Consider the following 19681-nt stretch of genomic DNA (forward strand, 5'->3'; position numbering starts at 1 on the left):
CTCAAGCCTCAAGCCTAGCTGGTGGGCCTGCACTCAAGCGGAATGAGCCCCTGCTCAAACTGGCGACCTCAGAGTTTCCAACCTGGGTCCTCCATGGCCCAGTGAGATGCTCTATCCCCTGCACCACCCCCTGGTCAGGCTCTGGGAAATTGCTGATATCCAACAGGAGAGCAGCCAGGTCTAGCTGTGAGTACCAGGCCAGCTTCCAGATGTCTTGCTCCATCACGGGGGGGGGGGGGGGGGGGGGGGGGCGGCAGCTCTTCCCTTTCTCACAAGAAAGTCTCATTCACTCGGCTGAGGTATGGTTGCTGGGTGCCAGATGCAGAATAATTCGAGGACTGGAAAAGTAGGCTGGGGCAGAACCCTAGGGCCTGCAGGACCTCCTCTGGCCCAGGGTCATGGGAGTTCCGCTGCCGGGATTGCTCAGAAGCAGGAAAGAAAACCAAGCAGCTTTGATCAAAACAACCCTGCCGTCCCCGGCTCATAAATATTCAGCAACCTGCTTCAACTTGCGATTCCGTCCCAGCCACGTCCAGCTGGGAGACTGCGCTTGCGTCGCGGGCGCGCGTCTCTAGCGTCATACGTGCGCGCTGCCGCCGCTCGCTAAGGAAGCCGTAGAGCTGACATGGCGAGTTCAGCCGCTTCATCGGTACGACCGCCGAGGCCGAAGAAAGAGCCGCAAGCGCTTGTCATCCCCAAGAATGCGGCAGAGGAGCAGAAGCTCAAGCTGGAGCGGCTCATGAAGAACCCGGTGAGATGAGGCGTGGACTCGTCAGCCCCTCCGAGTTCCATCTCCTTCCGTTCCTGCGCCTCTGCGGGGCCCACAACCCACGTCCCCCTCCTCCAAACTCAGGAACTCACTACCCCAGCCCCAGAGCCAGTATGTAGTAAGGTGTAGGCTGACCCAGAGATGGAGAGCTTCCTTCTGCGCTTGTGTTACAGCCCATCCAGGATGGGGGCGCTGTGGATCGGCTTTCCGTGCTCCAAGAGCTTTTTCGTTTTTGTATTTGTTTTTTGTCTTTTTTATGAACAGAAGCGTGAGGAACGTTAGACTGGAAAGATAGAGCCCTAGGGTTAGCACAAGGGTTATTTTCTTCTAAGGAGTACCTTGTTGGACGTATTGGGGCAAGTCACTCCCCCCGTCCAGGCCTCAGCCTCCTCAGTCATAAAGTCTCATATCTTTGACTAGAAAGGATTGACTCTCCGTATAGTAGGGTTAAAGTTGGAGGCTTCCAGCCATACATGGTGATATGCGTTTGGGGTCTTTTCTGGACGTTAAGGATAGCCTTAACATGCTTTAGGCTGTAGTAGACCCCAAAGTATACAGGATGTAGTAAAGCTAAGACAGAGGGAAGAGGATAAAATCAGCATTGAGTCCCAGGAGCAAAGCAGCCTTACTTAATTAGGCTAGGTAAATTGTTTGGTTATAAGAGATGTGACTTTGTCAGAAGGTTTATACTTACAAGTGCTTTTCTGTTAAATATTTCAGGACAAACCAGTTCCAGTTCCAGAAAAAATGAATGAATGGGCACCTCGACCTCCCCCAGAATTTGTCCGAGATGTAATGGGTAATATCTTTTGGGGAGTGTATGTGTATGTAAATATAATTTTTGAAGTATAGATATAAAAACCTTTGCAGTTAGTACATGTTAATTAGATCTCTATTAGGCAAAAAAAAAAAAAAAAGTTCACTGGTTCAATATTTTGCTCTCACAATGAAGGGGTTTGGCTTTAGAGAATTTTCTTATGCATTGTTTTTAGTAGTGCCTTGTATTGGTTATTTCTAAATGGAAATAATTGTATTATTTTTTTGGGTTGTAAATTAACATATACTAATAGAAAATTAGTTGGTTGTCAATTAGCATATACTGAAGAAAAATAAGTGATAGGGTATTAAAAAAGTTTGAACCACCTGTAATTTCATTGTTCCACTTGTAACATTATGATAGAGCCCTCCAACTCTCTTTATAGTCCAACCACTGCTGAAGAAAAAATGTTTTTAGAAAAATATGGTTGTTCCACACATACTATTTGGTAACCAACTTTTTTTTACTTAATATGTCATGGACGTCTTTTCAGCTCAGTAGAAACTCAGCATGTTAAATCTGGCAGGGAGGGAAAGGTCATAGGTTCCTGGTCACTGGCCACATTCTGTTTCTCTTAGTACTGCATTAGAGTGGAATTTTTAGTGACTTCATATTCACTATCCATACAACAAATATTTAATAATACCTAGACAGTGTACTGGGCACTGTGCTAGATTCTGTGGTATAGTGGGGAAGAGGACAGGCCGTCGCTTCCATTGCCTGAGTTTCTTTCTTTGGTCACTTTTAATTAAAGGTAGCCTGTGTTGATAACTGGAGCTCATAAAGAACTCTGAACTGTCCTGGCTATAGGTTCAAGCGCTGGGGCCGGCAGTGGAGAGTTCCATGTGTATAGGCATCTGCGCCGGAGAGAATATCAGCGACAGGACTACATGGATGCCATGGCTGAGAAGGTCAGTAAACAAGGAGGCTGGCTGAGTCCTTGGGTTTGAGCAGTGTGCACTTAAAACTTTTAGAAAAAAACTTTTTTTTTTTTTTTGTATTTTTCTGAAGCTGGAAACGGGGAGAGACAGTCAGACAGACTCCCGCATGCGCCCGACTGGGATCCACCCGGCACGCCCACCAGGGGCAAAGCTCTGCCCACCAGGGGGCGATGCTCTGCCCCTCCAGGGCGTCGCTCTGTTGCTACCAGAGCCACTCCAGCACCTGGGGCAGAGGCCAAGGAGCCATCCCCAGCGCCCGGGCCATCTTTGCTCCAATGGAGCCTCGGCTGCGGGAGGGGAAGAGAGACACAGAGAGGAAGGAGAGGGGGAGGGGTGGAGAAGCAAATGGGCGCTTCTCTTGTGTGCCCTGGCCGGGAATTGAACCCGGGACTTCTGCACGCCAGGCCGACGCTCTACCACTGAGCCAACCGGCCAGGGCCAGAAAAAAAACATTTAAAAAAAATTTTAGCTTGACCAGGTGGTGGTGCAGTGGATAGAGCACCGGACTGGGACACAGAGGATCCAGGTTTAAAACCTGAGGTTGCCGGCTTTAGCACATGCTCATCCGGCTTGAGCATGGGATCATAGACATGACCCCAAGGGCGCTGACTTGAGTCCAAGGTCACTTGCTCTGCTGTAGCCCCCTGGTCAAGGCACATATGAGAAAACAATCAATGACCAACTAAGGTGCCACAACGAAGGACTGATGCTTCTTATCTCTCTCCCTCCCTGTCTGTCTGTCCCTCTCTCTCACTCTGTCAAAAAAAAAAGAAAAAAAATAATAAAATAAAATCTTTAAAAAAAAAAAAGAAAGATATCCCTGCAGCTCTTAATGGGAAATATATAAGTTTTAAGAGCTATGTGTCAGAAACAGTGGACGAAGATTAAATATATATTTTGTAATATAAGTCACAATGTCACACTAAGGCCTTGGCTAAACAGAGCCAGTTGTGCTGCCTCTTCTCTCAAGGAGTACAGTGTGCTCCCTCTGAGCTTCTCACATTTTGTTGTGCATGAGTGGCCTTGTTACCAGACAGCTTCTGCTGCCGGGGTGGGGGTGGGGGGGTGCTCCCGTCCCCCACAGTTTGGGACCTTTCGCATGTCAGGTGACCTCTGGGTTCTTGACTTGTGCAGGAAAAATTTCAAGGCAGGAGTCCAGGTGAAAGTGAGAGTAGCCTGACCTGCAGTGGCGCAGTGGGTAAAAGCATCGACCTGGAACGCTGAGGTCGCTGGTTCGAAACCCCGGGCTTCCCTGGTCAAGGCACATATGGGAGTTGATGCTTTCTGCTTCTCCCTCCCTTCTCTCTGTCTCTCTGTCTCTCTCTCTCTCTCTGTCTGTCTCCTCTCTAAAATGAATAAATAAAATCTTTAAAAAAAGAAAAAGAAAAAGAAAGTGAGAGTAAACTTATTAAAGCTTGTGACAGGCAAACGAAGGGCGCCTGAAGATAGGGTGGGGGTAAGCCTCGGACAAGCTGCCGCTGCCCACTGCTCCCCTGCGTGCAGGTCTCATCAGAACCCTAGAGCTTAGGATGGAATAAGCAAAGCACACATCTGAGGAAAGGGGGGTGCAAGTGTACTCAAAGAAGAGAGGCAGGGGGCCTTCCTTTGTCCTGTTTTCCTAGATGGGTATTTTAGGGGGAGGTCCCTGTGGAGAATCTCAACAGACTAGTCATTAGATTTCTGGTGTGTTGTTCAGTATGCTGATGTATTAAAATGAGCATATAATAGGACCTGGGGTCATTTGCTGGTTGGTTTTACCTGTATCTTGGATTAGGCTGGCTCTAATTGGCTTTTATTGTCTAGTTCCCTGATTATGGTAAGTTAAACCATCTGCTCTTAGGTATCTTCAGTTAGGGAGGCTAACTGAAGGGTCTTGTGATTTATTAGCTGGCTGTTAATTGCTAGCTGCTGTTTGTCTAACGACCATTTGTCTCAGTTTCCTTATTGCACTTGCCAGGGAATTTTCCTAGTTTCTTACTGACCTGCCTCAGTATTTTAATGAACTGAAACTTACTTCACCATCAGAGAGCCCAGTATTGATTTCCCACACCACCTGTGGAGCAACCAGTTACAGTTAAAGTGGCCTGGAGACCTAGATGTGCCTATAGCACCCCCACTGGTGTGACCTCTAGAGCTCATATCCGGCCCACAGTGTGTCTAAATGATGCGGAATATTTTGCAGCAAAAATTGGATGTAGAGTTTCAGAAGAGACTGGAAAAGAATAAAGTTGCTGCAGAGGAGCAGACTGCAAAGCGTCGGAAAAAGCGGTAAGGGCTTTGTGGTGTTCCATAACTAAGAGACTTTTAAGGGCAGGAAATGGGAAAGTAGATGGTTGGTGAATGAGTCCTTGCAATCAAAATTTCACCTGAATAACCTGTAGAGGTTTTGGGTGTTACAGCCCATCATGGAACAGTGCAATAGAAGAAGGGCTTTTCTTCCAGTACCTGGGGAGAAATAAAGCCATTTATTGTGGCCCTTCCCTAGCTCCTTTTAAATTCTCCAGAGCTTGGAGGTCAGCACTTCCATGATCATATGCATTTCTGTCTTCTTCACTTCTGTATTTTAACATCAGGTTTAACTAGGGGATGTCAATGAACTTCTCATTTAGCTTCTTCCTTAAATTAGAGCCTGTGACCTCCCTAAATGACTATATGAGTATATAGGTTGAATGTGTGTGTGTTTTAATATGCTTCCTTGTAAATGTAAGAAACATCCAAATCTGTAGGGAAGTTTTATAAGAATTTATTTGAGCCAAACTGACAGCTTCTAGGAAGCAAGGTCTCAAATGCCCCCCAGAAAGGCAGTTTGCAGCTTCTTCTAAGCCTTTGAAATTGAGGGAAGTAAGAAAGGTTACAGGAAGGTGATAGAAAGCAAAATGGAAACTGGACTACAGGATGGTGAACCAGGTTATGTGTTCTCTTGAGCATGGTTACGTTAAAAGGTCATTTCAAAGTTGTGTTAACCTAGGTGCACTTAAACAATGGACAGGGCTTGCTTAAGGCAAAGGTAAACCTTTAACTAAAGTTACATGCCTGGGTATGGCCACCTACCATGACGTGCACAGTTAGGAGTTTATGATCAGATCACCCTGTGAGGTTACTTTCAGTAGAACCCCATTTTTATCCACTTCTTCAGCTCTAAGAGCTGAACAGGATTTATAAAATACTCTCTTAAAATCTTGGAGTGAAGAAGCATTCTCCAGTATTTCTGAAATTGCTTTAATTACTTCAGAACTCCCAAGGATTTCTCTTGATTCGTGAAGAAAACAGCTTGATAAAATGTTGGTAATGATGGTGGAGCAGAACCATAAGAAAGTATTTCTTTCATTTTATTATTGTAGTGTTTGTGTGATTATAAAGTCTTTAAAATCCTATTAGTAGATGTTTCTAAAATAAGGTAGCTAAGTAATTAATGTATTTATATTATATTTGTAGCCAGAAGTTAAAAGAGAAGAAATTATTAGCAAAGAAGATGAAACTTGAACAGAAGAAACAAAAAGAAGGTGAGTGGTACCCACTTCTCTTGTTTTGACCTTTTTTGGTGTTAATCACAGAAGCTGACCTGTCAACAATGAGATTTAGAGTTTGAAACTGGTTGGCTGGACAGTGAAGAACTGAGGGCTTACTTCTATTTAGTTAGGGCTCATCTAATTGCAAGTGTCAGAAAGCCAAACTGTGTTAAGCACAAAAGAAAGACACTGAGTCATATTAAGTCCAATTCAGGACCAGACCTTTCAGGCATGACTATTAAAAGAACTTTGAGTTGTTAATTGGCATTCACTATTTCCTTCTGTCCTATGGCACCCTATCTTCAGGCAGGCTTATATCTTCCTTTTGGTTGTGAGGTTCCTGGGGACTGCAGCCTGCCTCATTCTTGTCTAGTAGGAAAGACTAAGGGGCTGTCCCTAGAAAAAGTGTTTTTATGTCCCTTTGTCTCTGATTGAGTCACTTGGTAAGTCAATTAATATCTTTGGCTATAAGAAACAGAAAACTGCCTGACCAGGCGGTGGCACAATGGATAGAGCATCGGACTGGGATGTGGAGGACCCAGGTTCAAGACCCCGAGGTCACCAGCTTGAGTGCGGGCTCATCTGGTTTGAGCAAAGCTCACCAGCTTGGACCCAAGGTCGCTGGCCCAAGCAAGAGGTTACTCGGTCTGCTGAAGGCCCACGGTCAAGGCACATATGAGAAAGCAATCAATGAACAACTAAGGTGTCGCAATGCGCAACGAAAAACTAAAGATTGATGCTTCTCATCTCTCACCGTTCCTGTCTGTCTGTCCCTGTCTATCCCTCTCTCTGACTCTCTCTGTCTCGGAAAAAAATTTTTTTTTAAATATTTTTTAAAAAATAAGAAAGGATTGTTTGGGGAAAAAAAGTTACAGAAAACTAACTAGCAGTAGTTAAACAAAGAGGAGTTCATTTTTCTTTCTGTTCTTTTTTTTCTTTTCCTTTTTCCAAGTGAGAGGAGGGGAGATAGAGAGATAGACTCCCTGCATGCACCTCAGCTGGGAGGCAACCTCATCTGGGGCCATGCTCGCAACTGAGCTATTTTTATTTTTAGCACCTGAGGCTGAGGCTCCACAGAACCATCCTCAGTGCCCAGAGCTAATGCTCTTGAAGCAATCAAAGCATGGATGCAGGAGAGGAATAGAGAGAGAGAGAAGGGGGAGAGGAAGGGTGGAGAAGCAGATGGTTGCTTCTCCTGTGTGCCCTGACAGGGAATCGAACCTGGGGCATCCACACACCGAGCCAAGCTGTACCCCTGAGCCAGACGGCCAGGGCCCATGTTTCTTACATTAATGGGAAAACTGGTTGTAGGTAGCAGCCTGGTCAGTCTGGTATGGTTCAGCAGTTCAGATGCGTCAGGTCCAGCTTCCCTACAGTTCTCTTGGCCTTGATCCTGTGGGCATTCTAGGGCTGCTGCAGCTCCTGGCATCATACCTATGTTCAAAGCAGAAAGAAGAGGGAAGAAAAGTGCTACTTGTCTGATCTGTTATTTTTTTTTACTGAAGAGCAACCCCCCCCCCTCCCAGAAATGCCCAGCAATTGTCACCTTATATATCATTGATCAGTATTGAGTCACTTTACTATCTCTTGCTCCCATGAGGCTGGATGAATAGAAAATAGAATGGTCATGACTATCTTTAACCTGTCATGATCCATGTGGAGTATGGAGAAGAGACCTGGTACATGGCAGCCTGGAAGGAATTGAGATTTTGTTCACAAGAAGGAATAGGGAGTGAATAATGTGTCAGTACCCACAGTACTTCCAGTCTTGCCTCCCTCTGAACCTATCAAAAGGCAGAGGTGCCAACCGCTCTCCAGGGAACCCCTGGGCCAAGAGCCAGGGACAGAGCGGCCCCAGATAAGAAGGACCCAAGGATACTAAGAGACAAAAAATTAGCATCTCTCTATAGCATTACTGAATTTGTGCCAATTCCCTAGTTGACTAGGCATGAATCTTGATTGGACACTTGCGATTTTTGGTCTCAAAGTCAGACTTTCACTAACATACTGCAATGTGATTGGCCCCTTCCAGAACCAGTTTTCTTATGAGTTGTAAGTTGTAAATGTACTGTAAGACACATTAGCCTGACCTGTGGTGGCGCAGTGGGATGGAGCGTCAATCTGGAACACTGAGGTCGCCAGTTCAAAACCCTGGACTTGCCTGGTCAAGGCATATATGGGAAGTTGATGCTTCCTGTTCCTCCTCCTTCTCTCTCTCTCTCTCCTCTTTGAAAATTGAATAAATAAAGTCTTTAAAAAAAAAAAAAAAAAAAAAGACACATTATTTATGGTATGATTTTTCCCACCATTTCCTAGAAGTTATTTTACAAGGCCTGGGGAAAGGCTGTTTTACACCAAGTCAGGTTGAATAAAGATAATCCTTGCAAGTGTAAGTTTCCAGGGACTGCCAGACAGGTCAGATGAGGACAGACTGTGTGTGTAACTTCAGAGGAACTCCCAATGCAGTTTACCTCTCCCAGTGGTTGGTGTGCTACAAGAATTTTTAAAACATGCAACACCTGGCTATTTAGTCAGGATGCTGACCTCATTTCCTTCAGATTGTCGAATAAAAAATGACAACAGCCCACACAACAGTAGCCATCCCATATGAATGAATCCAAGTTATACCTATTTTTTTTGTCAGATCATTAAAAATACATTTTTTGAAATGCTGCAGAATTTTAGTAATTAGTAATATGTGTTATGAAATGAAAAAGGTTAAAAGTCACTACTCTAGAGATTACTATGTGTATGTACTACTTCCACAGACTACGTGGAATCAGTATTTCACCACTTTACTTGGAATGTAGAAACTTTTCACTACATAGCTTCGTTTACCCTTTATGTTGTAGCTGCCTTATATGTTACATCTCTATATACAGTGTGTCCGTAAAGTCATAGTGCACTTTTGACTGGTCACAGGAAAGCAACAAAAGACGATAGAAATGTGAAATCTGCACCAAATAAAAGGAAAACTCTCCCAGTTTCATACCTACTCAGTGCAGTTCGATGTGGGCTCATGCACAGATTTTTTAGGGCTCTTTAGGTAGCTATCCCATATATCCTCTACAGACTCATCACTGACTGATGGCCTACCAGAACGGGGTTTCTCCACCAAACTGCCGGTTTCCTTCAACTGCTTATCCCACCGAGTAATGTTATTCCTATGTGGTGGCACTACGTTATAAACGCGCCGATATTCACGTTGCACTTTGGTCATGGATTCGAATTTAGCGAGCCACAGAACACACTGAACATTCCTCTGTACTGTCCACATCTCGACTGGCATGGCCGTGGGCTGCTCCGTTGTATACATGGTGTTACGTCATCATCTGCGCGTGCGCACATGCTGCCACATCATCCTACAGAAACTGGAAGGGTTTTCCTTTTATTTGGTGCAGATTTCACTTTTCTATCATCTTGTTGCTTTCCTGTGACCGATCAAAAGTGTACCATGACTTTACAGACACATTGTATATATTAGATGTTATTTTTGTTTTCAGCCGTCAAATATCTATTAAGATCTCAAAAGGAGAATAGTTTACAGTAGTAACCAGATAGTTTCTGTTCTCCCTTCATTCCTAATGTTCCAATCTTGTCTCCAGTATCATTTCCCTTGTGTCTGAAGAACTTCCTTTAGTCAGAACCGGTCTGGTCTGCTGACTCGGAATTTTCTTGCCTTTTCTTCGCATGAGGCTCCTACCTTCTACCATCCATTTACTTAATTGTTCAATTCCAATATACATGGATAATGGTTTCAGAATTGTTAACCTGTTACATATGGGAAACAACTTTATCAACTAGAATACAGTGCTATGTAGAGTTCTTTTTGCCTTTAGTCTAACAGACTATTTCTGAAATTAGGTAGGTTAGCATCTCTTCTCCACCCCTTCACAGAATTTTCATCCATATAGTTGGATTTATGTATCACATTCTCATTGTATCCTGGGATCCTTGACATTTTAAAATTTGCATATATTAAGATTTATTCATTGTGCTGTAAAATCTGAGTTTTGACAAACACATAGTATCTTGTATTCACTATTACAATATTATGCAGAATAGTTTCACCGGCAAAAAAAAATCACCTGTGCTTCACTATTCAACCTCTTTCCCACCCCTAGTCCCTGGCAATCACTGATCTGTTTACCATTCCTATACATTTCTTTTTTTAAAGATTTTGTTTATTGGTTTTAGAGGAGAGGGAGAGAAAGGTGGGAGCAGCAGGATGCATCAACTTGTAATAGTTGTTTCCCATATGTGCCTTGACTGGACAAGCCCGGGGTTTCGAACTGGCAACCTCAGCATTCCAGGTCAATGCTTTATCCAACTGTACCGCCACAAGTCAAACTTCATCCGTATAGTTTTGCTTTTTTCACAGTGTCATTTGGTTGGAAATACGCAATTTGTAGCCTTTTCAGGCTGGCTTCTTTCATTTAGAAGACAGAATGCATTTAAATCCATTCATGTCTGCATGACTTCATAGGTCATTCCTTTTTATTGTTGAATAGTATTTCATTGTATATACCACAGCTTATTTATTCATCCACCTATGGAAAGATATCTTGGTTGTATCCAATTTTTGGAGATTCTGAATAAAGCTGCTATGTGATAGTTTTTGTGTGGCTATAAGTTTTCAAATCTGTTGAATACACACCTAGAAAGATGATTGCTGATCACATGATAAGAGGATGTTTAGCTTTGTAAGAAACTGTCAAACTGTCTTCCAAAGTGGCAGTACCATTTAGCATTTCCATCAGTAATGAATAAGTTCCTGTTGCTCTCCATCCTTGCCAGCATTGGTATTAGTTTTTAAAATTTTAGCCATAGTAATGTGTTATGGTACCTTGGGCTTTTGTTGTTATTGTTGTTGGGGAGAGAGACACACAAAGACAGGAAGAGAGAGAGATGAGAAGCGTGAACTCTTAGTTGCATCACTTTAGTTGTTCATTTATTGCTTCTCATATATTCCTTGACCCGGGGCTCCAGACAAGCCAGTGACCCCTTGCTGAAGCCAGGGACCTTGGGCTTCAAGCCAGTGACCATGGGGTCATACCTATGACCCCACGCTCAAGCCCATGACCCTGCGCTCAAGCTGGATGAGCCCCCACTCAAGCCGGTAACCTCAGGATTTTGAACCTGGGACCTCAGCATCCCACATCGATGCTATTATCCACTGAGCCACCACCAGTCAGTCAGTATCTTGTTGTTGTTGTTATTTTTTTATTTTTAGTGAGAGAGACAGAGGGACAGATAGGGACAGACAGGAAGGGGAAGAGATGAGAAGCATCAGTTCTTTGTTGCAGCACTGTAGTTGTTCATTGATTGGTTTCCCTTATATGCCTTGACCAGGGGGCTCCAGCCGAGCCAGTGACCCCTTGCTTAAGCCAGTGACCTTGGACTTCAAACCAGAGACCTTTGGTCTCAAGCCAGCTACCATGGGGTCATGTCTATGACCCTACGCTCAAGCCAGCAACTTCGCTATCAAGCTGGTGAGCGGCACTCAAGCCAGCAACCTCAGGGTTTCTAACCTGGGTCCTCTGTGTCCTAGGCCGATGCTCTATCTACTGCGCCACTGCCTGGTCAGGCTTGTTGTTTTAATTTGTGACAGCATTTTAAAAATTCTTATGTCCTCAACATTAAGCATAGTAGTAATAAGTGCTTTATGTATTTATATTGAAAGAATGGGTGAAATAATTTTGTTGAATTACCAAATGACTTGAATATGCACCAAATTCCTAGGTTTATTCTCTTTGAGAGTGATATTTCTAGGCCCTGACAACATGTTTCCTGCATAGGAATTAATAGTGTTTACTATTGAGGTCTACATTTTCAGGGGTTTTTCAATCACAAGAGATGCTTTAAGCCCTCCTCTGCTAATAAGCATCTCAGACATCCAGAACACCCCATTTCACAAACATCCAGGTTAACCAATATTTTACTCTTTCTTCAAGATCAGAATTAAAGATCAAACCTATGCTCTGGTCATGCTGTGTTCAGACCTGTGCAGGTATGGATGGTGGTTCTTAGAGAGACTTGAGGCAGCTAGAATATGCTACGTTATGGAATAAAACAGAAGTAATCAGCAGTTTCAGCCTTAGTGCCCGAGTTCTCCAGCTGCAAGTGGTAAGACCCTGATCCCCTCAGCCTCCAGGGTGGAGACTGAATGCCCAAGGCCTTCGACAAGCTGCCTCATGTGCCATAGAAATCTTGTCCTTTTCCATGTGTGCCACAACATGAGAGGGCTTCGGGAGTACTGCCCAGTGAGCCCAGGGAGCTGAGAGCTAGGTTTTTGTCCCCTCTTGGGTTTTCCCTTGAGCTCTCCGTAGTATGTATTTTTTTTTCCAAAGTAGGCGGGAGGCAGACAGACAGACTCTCATATGTGCCCAACTGGGATCCACGCGGCATGCCCACCAGGGGATGATGCTCAGCCTATCTGGGGCGTTGCTCCACTGCAACTGGAGCCATTCTAGCGCCTGAGGCAGAGGCCATGGAGCCATCCTCAACGCCCGGGCCAACCTTGCTCCTATGGAGCCTTGGCTGCTGGAGGGAAAGAGAAATAGAGAGAAAGGAGAGAGGGAAGGGTAGAGAAGCAGTTGGGCACTTCTGTGTGCCCTGGCCAGGAATTGAACCCGGGACTTCCACATGCCAGGCAGACACTCTACCACTGAGCCAACTGGCCAGAGCCAATGTGTATTTTTTTAATGGGATAAAATACATGTAACATAAAATTGGCCATCCTAACCCTTTTAAGTGTTCAGTTAGTTTGTTGGTATTGAATACATTCAAATAATCATGCTATCGTTGCCACCTTCAATCCGCGTAACTTTTCACCTTCTAAGGTGGAAATGATACCTATTAAACAATGACTCCTGTTCTCCCTCCCCCAACCCCAGCAGCCACATTTTACTTTCTGTCTCTATGAGTTTGACTAGTCCTACTTTCTGTGACTGGCCTATTTCCCTTAACATAATGTCCTCAGGGTTCATCCATGTTGCAGCATGTCAGAATTTCCTCCCCGTTTAAGGATGAATAATACTCCTTTGTATGGCTAGACCACATTTTGCTTATCCATTCAGTATGCTCACCTCATTCCTGTCTCCATCTCTTTTTTCTTTTCCTGAGTTTCCTTATGCATTTCTGCAGACAAGATGATTAGGCTTAGAGAGTCAAATAGTCTAGGTATGAATCCTGATTGTAAGGCCTTCATAGCAAATTACTTAATCTCTGAGCTTTATTCCTCATCTGTGAAATGTGTATATGGTAGTGGTACCTAGAGTTAAACAAGACAGTAAAGACTCAGCACAGTGCCTGGCACACAATAGGTGTTCAAAAAATATAGCTATTAAAACATGCTCACCGTTTGTAGGCCCTGACAAAAGAAACGTCTTTTTCTTTTCTTTCTTTTTTTTTTTTTTTTTTTTCATTTTTCTGAAGCTGGAAATAGGGAGAGACAGTCAGACTCCCGCATGTGCCCGACCGGGATCCACCCGGCACGCCCACCATGGGGCGATGCTCTGCCCACCAGGGGGCGATGCTCTGCCCATCCTGGGCGTCGCCATGTTGCGACCAGAGCCACTCTAGCACCTGAGGCAGAGGCCACAGAGCCATCCCCAGCGCCCGGGCCATCTTTGCTCCAATGGAGCCTTGGCTGCGGGAGGGGAAGAGAGAGACAGAGAGGAAAGCACGGCGGAGGGGTGGAGAAGCAAATGGGCGCTTCTCCTGTGTGCCCTGGCCGGGAATCGAACCCGGGTCCTCCGCACGCTAGGCCGACGCTTTACCGCTGAGCCAACCGGCCAGGGCTTTTTTTTTTTTTTAATTGAGAGAGAGAGGGGAGAGAATGAGAAGCATTGGCCTCACCTGTGATGGTGCAGTGGCTAGAACTTTGAGCTGGAATGCTGAGGTCACTGGTGGGCTTGGGCCTGACCAGGTGATGGCGCAGTGGATAGAGTGTTGGACTAGGATGCAGGACTCAGGTTCAAGACCCCGAGGTCACCAGCCTGAGCATGGGCTCATCTGGTTTGAGCAAGGCTCACCAGCTTGGACCCAAGGTCACTGGCTCGAGCAAGGGGTTACTTGGTCTGCTGAGGGCCTGCGGTCAAGGCACATATGAGAAAGCAGTCAATGAACAGCAGAGGTGTCACAACAAAAAATAATTGATGCTTCTCATCTCTCTCTGTTCCTGTCTGTCTGTCCCTCTTTCTGACTCTCTCTCCCTGTAAAAAAAAAAACAAAAAAACAACAACAAAGAAACATGGGCTTGGCCTTAGCTGGTTAGCTCAGTGGTAGAGCATCGGCCTGGCATGTGGAAGTCCCAGGTTCCATTCCCAGCCAAGGCATACAAGAGAAATGCCCATCTGCTTCTCCACCCTTCCCCTCTCCTTTCTGTCTCTTTCCCCTCCCGCAGCCAAGGCTCTATTGGAGCAAAGTTGGCCCGGGCGCTGAGGGTGGCTCCATGGCCTCTCCCTCAGGCGCTAGAATGGCTCCAATTGCAGTGGAGCAACGCCCCAGATGGGCCAAGCATTGCCCCCTGGTGGGCATGCGGGAGTCTGTCTGTCTGCCTCCCACCTGCTTCTCACTTCAGAATAATTCAAAAAAAAAAAAAAAAAAAAAACCATGAGCTTGCCTGGTCAAGGCCCATATGAGAAGCAATCAGTGAACAGTTAACATGAAGCAGCTATGAGTTGCTACTTCTTGTCTCCCAACCCCACTACTCTGTAAAATCAATAAATTAAGTCTTTTTAAAAAAAATGAGAAGCATCAACTCGTAGTTACTTCATGTTAACTGTTCATTGATTGCTTCTCATATGTGCCTTGACCAGGAGGAGGGCTCAAGCCAAGCCAGTGACCATGGATCATGTTGATCCCGGGCCCAAGTGGTAACTTCAGGGTTTCAAACATGGGTCCTCAGTATTCCAGGTCAACACTCTTATCTACTGGGTCACTTAATCTTTTTGGCATGAGATTGAGGAGGAGGAATATACTAAATTTATTAAAGTAAATTTTAGAGATGATTTCAACCCATTGCCATGAATGTTTTTTCGTGTTTCATCATAGGGTATGGAAGTGATTTTTAGACTATACTTGGGCACCCAAGTCCTCCTGCCTTGAAGCTTTTTTTTTTGGCCATGCGATGACAGCAGGAGCAAATCTCTAGGTGCCAGTGGGCTTTGGGGGTTTTGTAGTTCTTGCACATCTGCAGGGAGGAGGCCCACGTGGGCCTGGGTGAGCTAGACGGTCCCCTGGAGGGTCGGTGCTGCCTCTGCGAGCTCTGGTTCTGTCCTGTTCCAGTGCTCACCCACCCCCCGCTCCCAGGAAGGGGAGGAGGAGGAGGAATTGGGAACAAGTTGTCTTCGTGCTCTGCTTTTTGCCAGCTCAGTGGCGCTGTGGGCACTGTGGTACTGGCAGTCATGCCAGGGAAAACACTGGAATTCAGAGCTGCACGTGGAATGTCAAGAAAGGGTTTCTGGGTCTAGGGGAGGAGCCAGGAAGCTGGTGTATCTGTGTGGGCAGAGCCCTCTGCCACACAGTTTTTGAAAATCCTTTTGCGGGCTACAGTGTGAGAGCTTGAGACAGCGCAGCAGTACTGTCAGCATTAAATACTAAAGGCTGGTTGGGGATGTTGCCCTGCCAAGGTGATGGTGAGGACCAGATAAAAGCAGTGAGGGTTGACTTATGGGGCATCAGGCCCTTGTGGGTGCTGCTCGGTCTTTTTTTCTTTTTCTTTTTTTTTTTTTTTGTACTTTTCTGAAGCTGGAAACAGGGAGGCAGTCAGACAGACTCCCACATGCGCCCAACCGGGATCCACCTGGCACACCCACCAGGGGGCGATGCTCTGCCCATCCAGGGCGTCGCTCTGTTGTGACCAGAGCCACTCTAGCGCCTGAGGCAGAGGCCAAGGAGCCGTCCCCAGCGCCCGGGCCATCTTTTGCTCCAATGGAGCCTCGGCTGTGGGAGGGGAAGAGAGAGACAGAGAGGAAGGAGAGGGGGAGGGGTGGAGAAGCAGACGGGCGCTTCTCCTATGTTCCCTGGCCGGGAATCGAACCCGGGACTCCTGCACGCCAGGCCGACGCTCTACCACTGAGCCAACCGGCCAGGGCTGCTCGGTCTTTTTAATAAGGATCAGATCCACCGCCAGCAGTGGTAGGTCAGCTCTCCGACTGACCCCTTTGTATGTGTAGTGGCTTTGAGGATGGACAGATGTGAGGACCTCCGCTGGCTCCTCACTGTCCAGGAACAAGTTCCTAATGTTTCCACAGCACTCCTCCTTTCTAAAGCGCCCTTGAGTATCTGAGTGAATTTGGACATCTCTAATCCGATTGTCATGTGATTACAGGATCCAGTCAGTCCCAAGAGCAGCCGTCCAGTGGCTCTGAGGAGGCATCTGGAACAGAGGAGGAGAAAGAGGAAGAGCCCAGCTTCATCATGGGGCGATGACTGTTGGCCACAATGGCTGTTTGGAGCCCAGGGCCTCAGAAAACCCTTCACATGACCCATGGAGAAAGGAGGCTGTTAGAACTCATTTTTTCTCCCAAGGCCTCACTGGATAGAAGCAAGTGGGAAGCCATCCTGACTGCTCATGGCCCTTCCAATGGGCAGGAGCCTGTGGGACAAAGAGGGCTGGCTCCTAGTTCATTGACGTTCCCACTAAAAGGGGAAAGTGTATAACCTTTTGCCCCCGGTGCCTGTTCTCACGTATTTGGACAGCGATGAGTTTAGGGCTTGTTTCTGTGAAAAGAATGTTTATTTAGTAAAGAACAGAAAGACTTCAAGTTTTGTGTGGACCTGTGAGATGTTGAAGCTCTAGGGGAGGCTGTGAATAAGGTGATAGGGATGGGGCCTGTTACATGGCACTGTTCTCAGACTCCTTGAGGGAAATGGCCTTGGTTCTAAAGCTGACTCGTACCTGTGTTTCCTTCTGCCAAGGGTGCAGACTGCACCTCAGAACACATGCTCACACCCAGCAGCTCCCGGTACACAGGTGTGTTTTGGGAAGCCTTGGGCATGTGCAAAGGGAGATGTGGGCTGCAACCATGGGGGCTGGGCCATAAAAAGGGGGCCTTGATGTGTGAAAAGAGCATATTGGGCCCTAGCCAGGTGGGTCGATGGATAGAGTGTTGTCCTAGTGCACCCAGGTCACAGGTTCGATTCCCAGTTACGGCATATATGTGAAGCAACTAATGAGTGGACAACTACCGTTAAGTGGAACAAGGAATTGATGTTGTTCTCTCTCTCTACCCTGCCCCTTTCCTCTCTTGAATCAATGGAAAAAATAAACTTTACAAGAAAGAAAAGAGCTTTTGGGAAAATAATTAGAGACTAGGTAAAGAAGCAGGTGGAGAATCCTAGCCAAACCGTAAGGGAGGGGGATCCGTAGCCAAAAGCTGCATTTTCATCCTGAGCTCAAAGGGGTTCTAAGCAGAAAATCTGAGGTTTCTAATTAGAGCCTTTGCTCACTTTTTGGATTTATTTCCGAATTTCTAACACTATTTTGAATGTTAAGAAATTTGATGGAATTAGGGAAATCCTGGTTTTGAGTGAATGTTTTACTTTCACTCTGTTGTATTGATTTCCCTATCCCTGCCCTGAGCCAGGTGACACCTGTCCTTTCAGCAGTTCAAGTCACAAGAATTTTTTTTTTTAACAGTCCCCTGTTTTACTGCAGTACATCAAGGTCTGATTAATATTAAGTGACTCACAGGAATTTTTCCCCTAGGAAGCTGGAATGGAAAGTCAACCCTAATAAATGAGTACATGCCCTGGCCATATGTTGTGAAACCCGTGTTTCTCTTTGGTTAAAAACTGGCTGACTGGTTTGTGTTTTGTTTCCCTGTCTTTGACCTGTTGGTTTCCTTATCTCCCCCTAGAATGTGTCACAGCTCTTGCTTTGGGTCTAGCCTGGATCTTGTGGGTGTTGGCTTTCACTGGAGACTCCAGAGGCACTGTGGAGGATGCTGGAGTGGAGAGTGGAAGAACCTGGGTTCGAGCCCTGACCGGGCCTCTGCTGGGATACGGAACTCTGGGCGAGTCACTTTCTGCCTCTGCCTGGTGCAACTGGCCAGGAGCTTAGTGAGATGTGTGTTGGAAAGCTTGGCGGAAGACTAAACAAATAGGATGCCAGGCAGGGTGTTTATGTTTTACACCTCTACTAGATTTCAGATGATGTTTAGGTAGGAAACATCCTGTAGCAGTTTCTGACAGTTTCTAAGGGGTCATCTCTACCTTAGGTTGAATGACTCAGTCTTCTTCAGGGCATTATTTATTGAGAAAGGGGAATAATTATATGTCATCAGTAAGAGGGGAGTGCATGATACTGAGAGGACACCCCTTCTCAAGCCATGATTGGGGAGAATCATTCCTAACTGAGGTTAAACAAGGCAGAGTTCTGCCTTGTTTCAGCTAAAACTTACCTATTTAATGGCAGGTTTTTTGTTTGTTTGTTTGTTTTTCAAAGTTGGAAGTGGGGAGGTGGTCAGACATTCCCACATGTGCCCGACCAGGATCCACCCGGCATGCCCACTAGGGGGCGATGCTCTGCCCTTCTGGGGTGTTGCTCCGCTGAGGCTGGAGCCATTCTAGCGCCTGAGGCAGAGGCCGTGGAGGCATTCCCAGTGCCTGGGCCAACTTTGCTCCAATGGAGCCTTGGCTGCAGGAGGGGAAGAGAGATAGAGAGAGGAGTGAGAGGGGGAAGGATGGAGAAGCAGTTGGGCACTTCTGTGTGCCCTGACCAGAGATTGAACCTGGGACTTCCACACACTGGGCCAGCACACTTTTTTTTTTTTTTCTTTTGCTCAGGCATGAGTTATAGCACTGTTGGCTATTGAGTTCAGTGTTAATGAATCAATAATATATATTTATTGACAAAGGTTATGTGTTGATCAGCTGGTGGTGTGACAAGAGGCGAACCAGAACACAACCCTCTATTTCCTGATCAACAATGGTACAGTCTTCACTGCTTCAGTGTTTGCAGTAACTTTTACCTATCGTGAATAATGAGTCAATTGTGTATGTGTTTGGAGAGTGAATGAACATTCATGAACAATCCTGGAATTACAGACGTGTTTCCTAAAGCAACGAATTACACTGCTCACTAAAATTAGGGGATCAGGGAAAGTGCAGATACTCCAGTATTTACAGCCTTTTGTGTAGTGCATTTTCACCAATGAAATAGAAGTTGGTTTTGCATCTCATTTGCATAATCAACTTTCTTTGACTCGTTTGCTTTTCTGATGTTCTTGATTAATAAAAAACAATCAAATGCTTCTTTTTTTTTTTTTTTTTTTTTTTTTTTCCTGAAGCTGGAAATGGGGAGAGACAGTCAGACAGACTCCCGCATGCGCCCGACCGGGATCCACCCGGCACTCCCACCAGGGGCAACGCTCTGCCCACCAGGGGGCGATGCTCTGCCCCTCCGGGGCGTCGCTCTGCGGCAACCAGAGCCTCTCTAGCGCCTGGGGCAGAGGCCAAGGAGCCATCCCCAGCGCCCGGGCCATCTTTGCTCCAATGGAGCCTTGGCTGCGGGAGGGGAAGAGAGACAGAGAGGAAGGAGGGGGTGGAGAAGCAAATGGGCACTTCTCCTGTGTGCCCTGGCCGGGAATCGAACCCGGGTCCCCCGCACGCCAGGCCGACGCTCTACCGCTGAGCC

General features: G+C 46.1%; 1 protein-coding gene across 1 annotated transcript; it reads left to right on the forward strand.

Moving 5' to 3' along the window:
• The first annotated feature begins 573 nt into the window (after nt 1–573).
• Nucleotides 574–17800, forward strand: PRKRIP1 (PRKR interacting protein 1). Its single transcript, XM_066382347.1, has 6 exons — nt 574–751; nt 1490–1568; nt 2397–2497; nt 4710–4795; nt 5963–6030; nt 16373–17800. Exons 1-6 carry the CDS (start codon nt 626–628, stop codon nt 16471–16473), a joined length of 561 nt encoding a protein of 186 aa, XP_066238444.1. The 5' UTR covers nt 574–625; the 3' UTR covers nt 16474–17800.
• Nucleotides 17801–19681: the final 1881 nt, after the last annotated feature.

Source organism: Saccopteryx leptura, chromosome 4 (assembly GCF_036850995.1).
Source record: "Saccopteryx leptura isolate mSacLep1 chromosome 4, mSacLep1_pri_phased_curated, whole genome shotgun sequence".
In the NCBI taxonomy this organism is placed as follows: domain Eukaryota; kingdom Metazoa; phylum Chordata; class Mammalia; order Chiroptera; family Emballonuridae; genus Saccopteryx; species Saccopteryx leptura.

What these genes read in the sequence shown, in the direction of transcription:
- PRKRIP1 (XM_066382347.1), top strand. Translation starts at nt 626, where the DNA reads ATGGCGAGTTCAGCCGCTTCATCGGTACGACCGCCGAGGCCGAAGAAA. An exon ending in GCAAAGCGTCGGAAAAAGCG is followed by an intron (nt 4,796 to 5,962) that starts GTAAGGGCTTTG and finishes TTATATTTGTAG; the next exon opens with CCAGAAGTTAAAAGAGAAGA. An exon ending in ACAGAAGAAACAAAAAGAAG is followed by an intron (nt 6,031 to 16,372) that starts GTGAGTGGTACC and finishes ATGTGATTACAG; the next exon opens with GATCCAGTCAGTCCCAAGAG.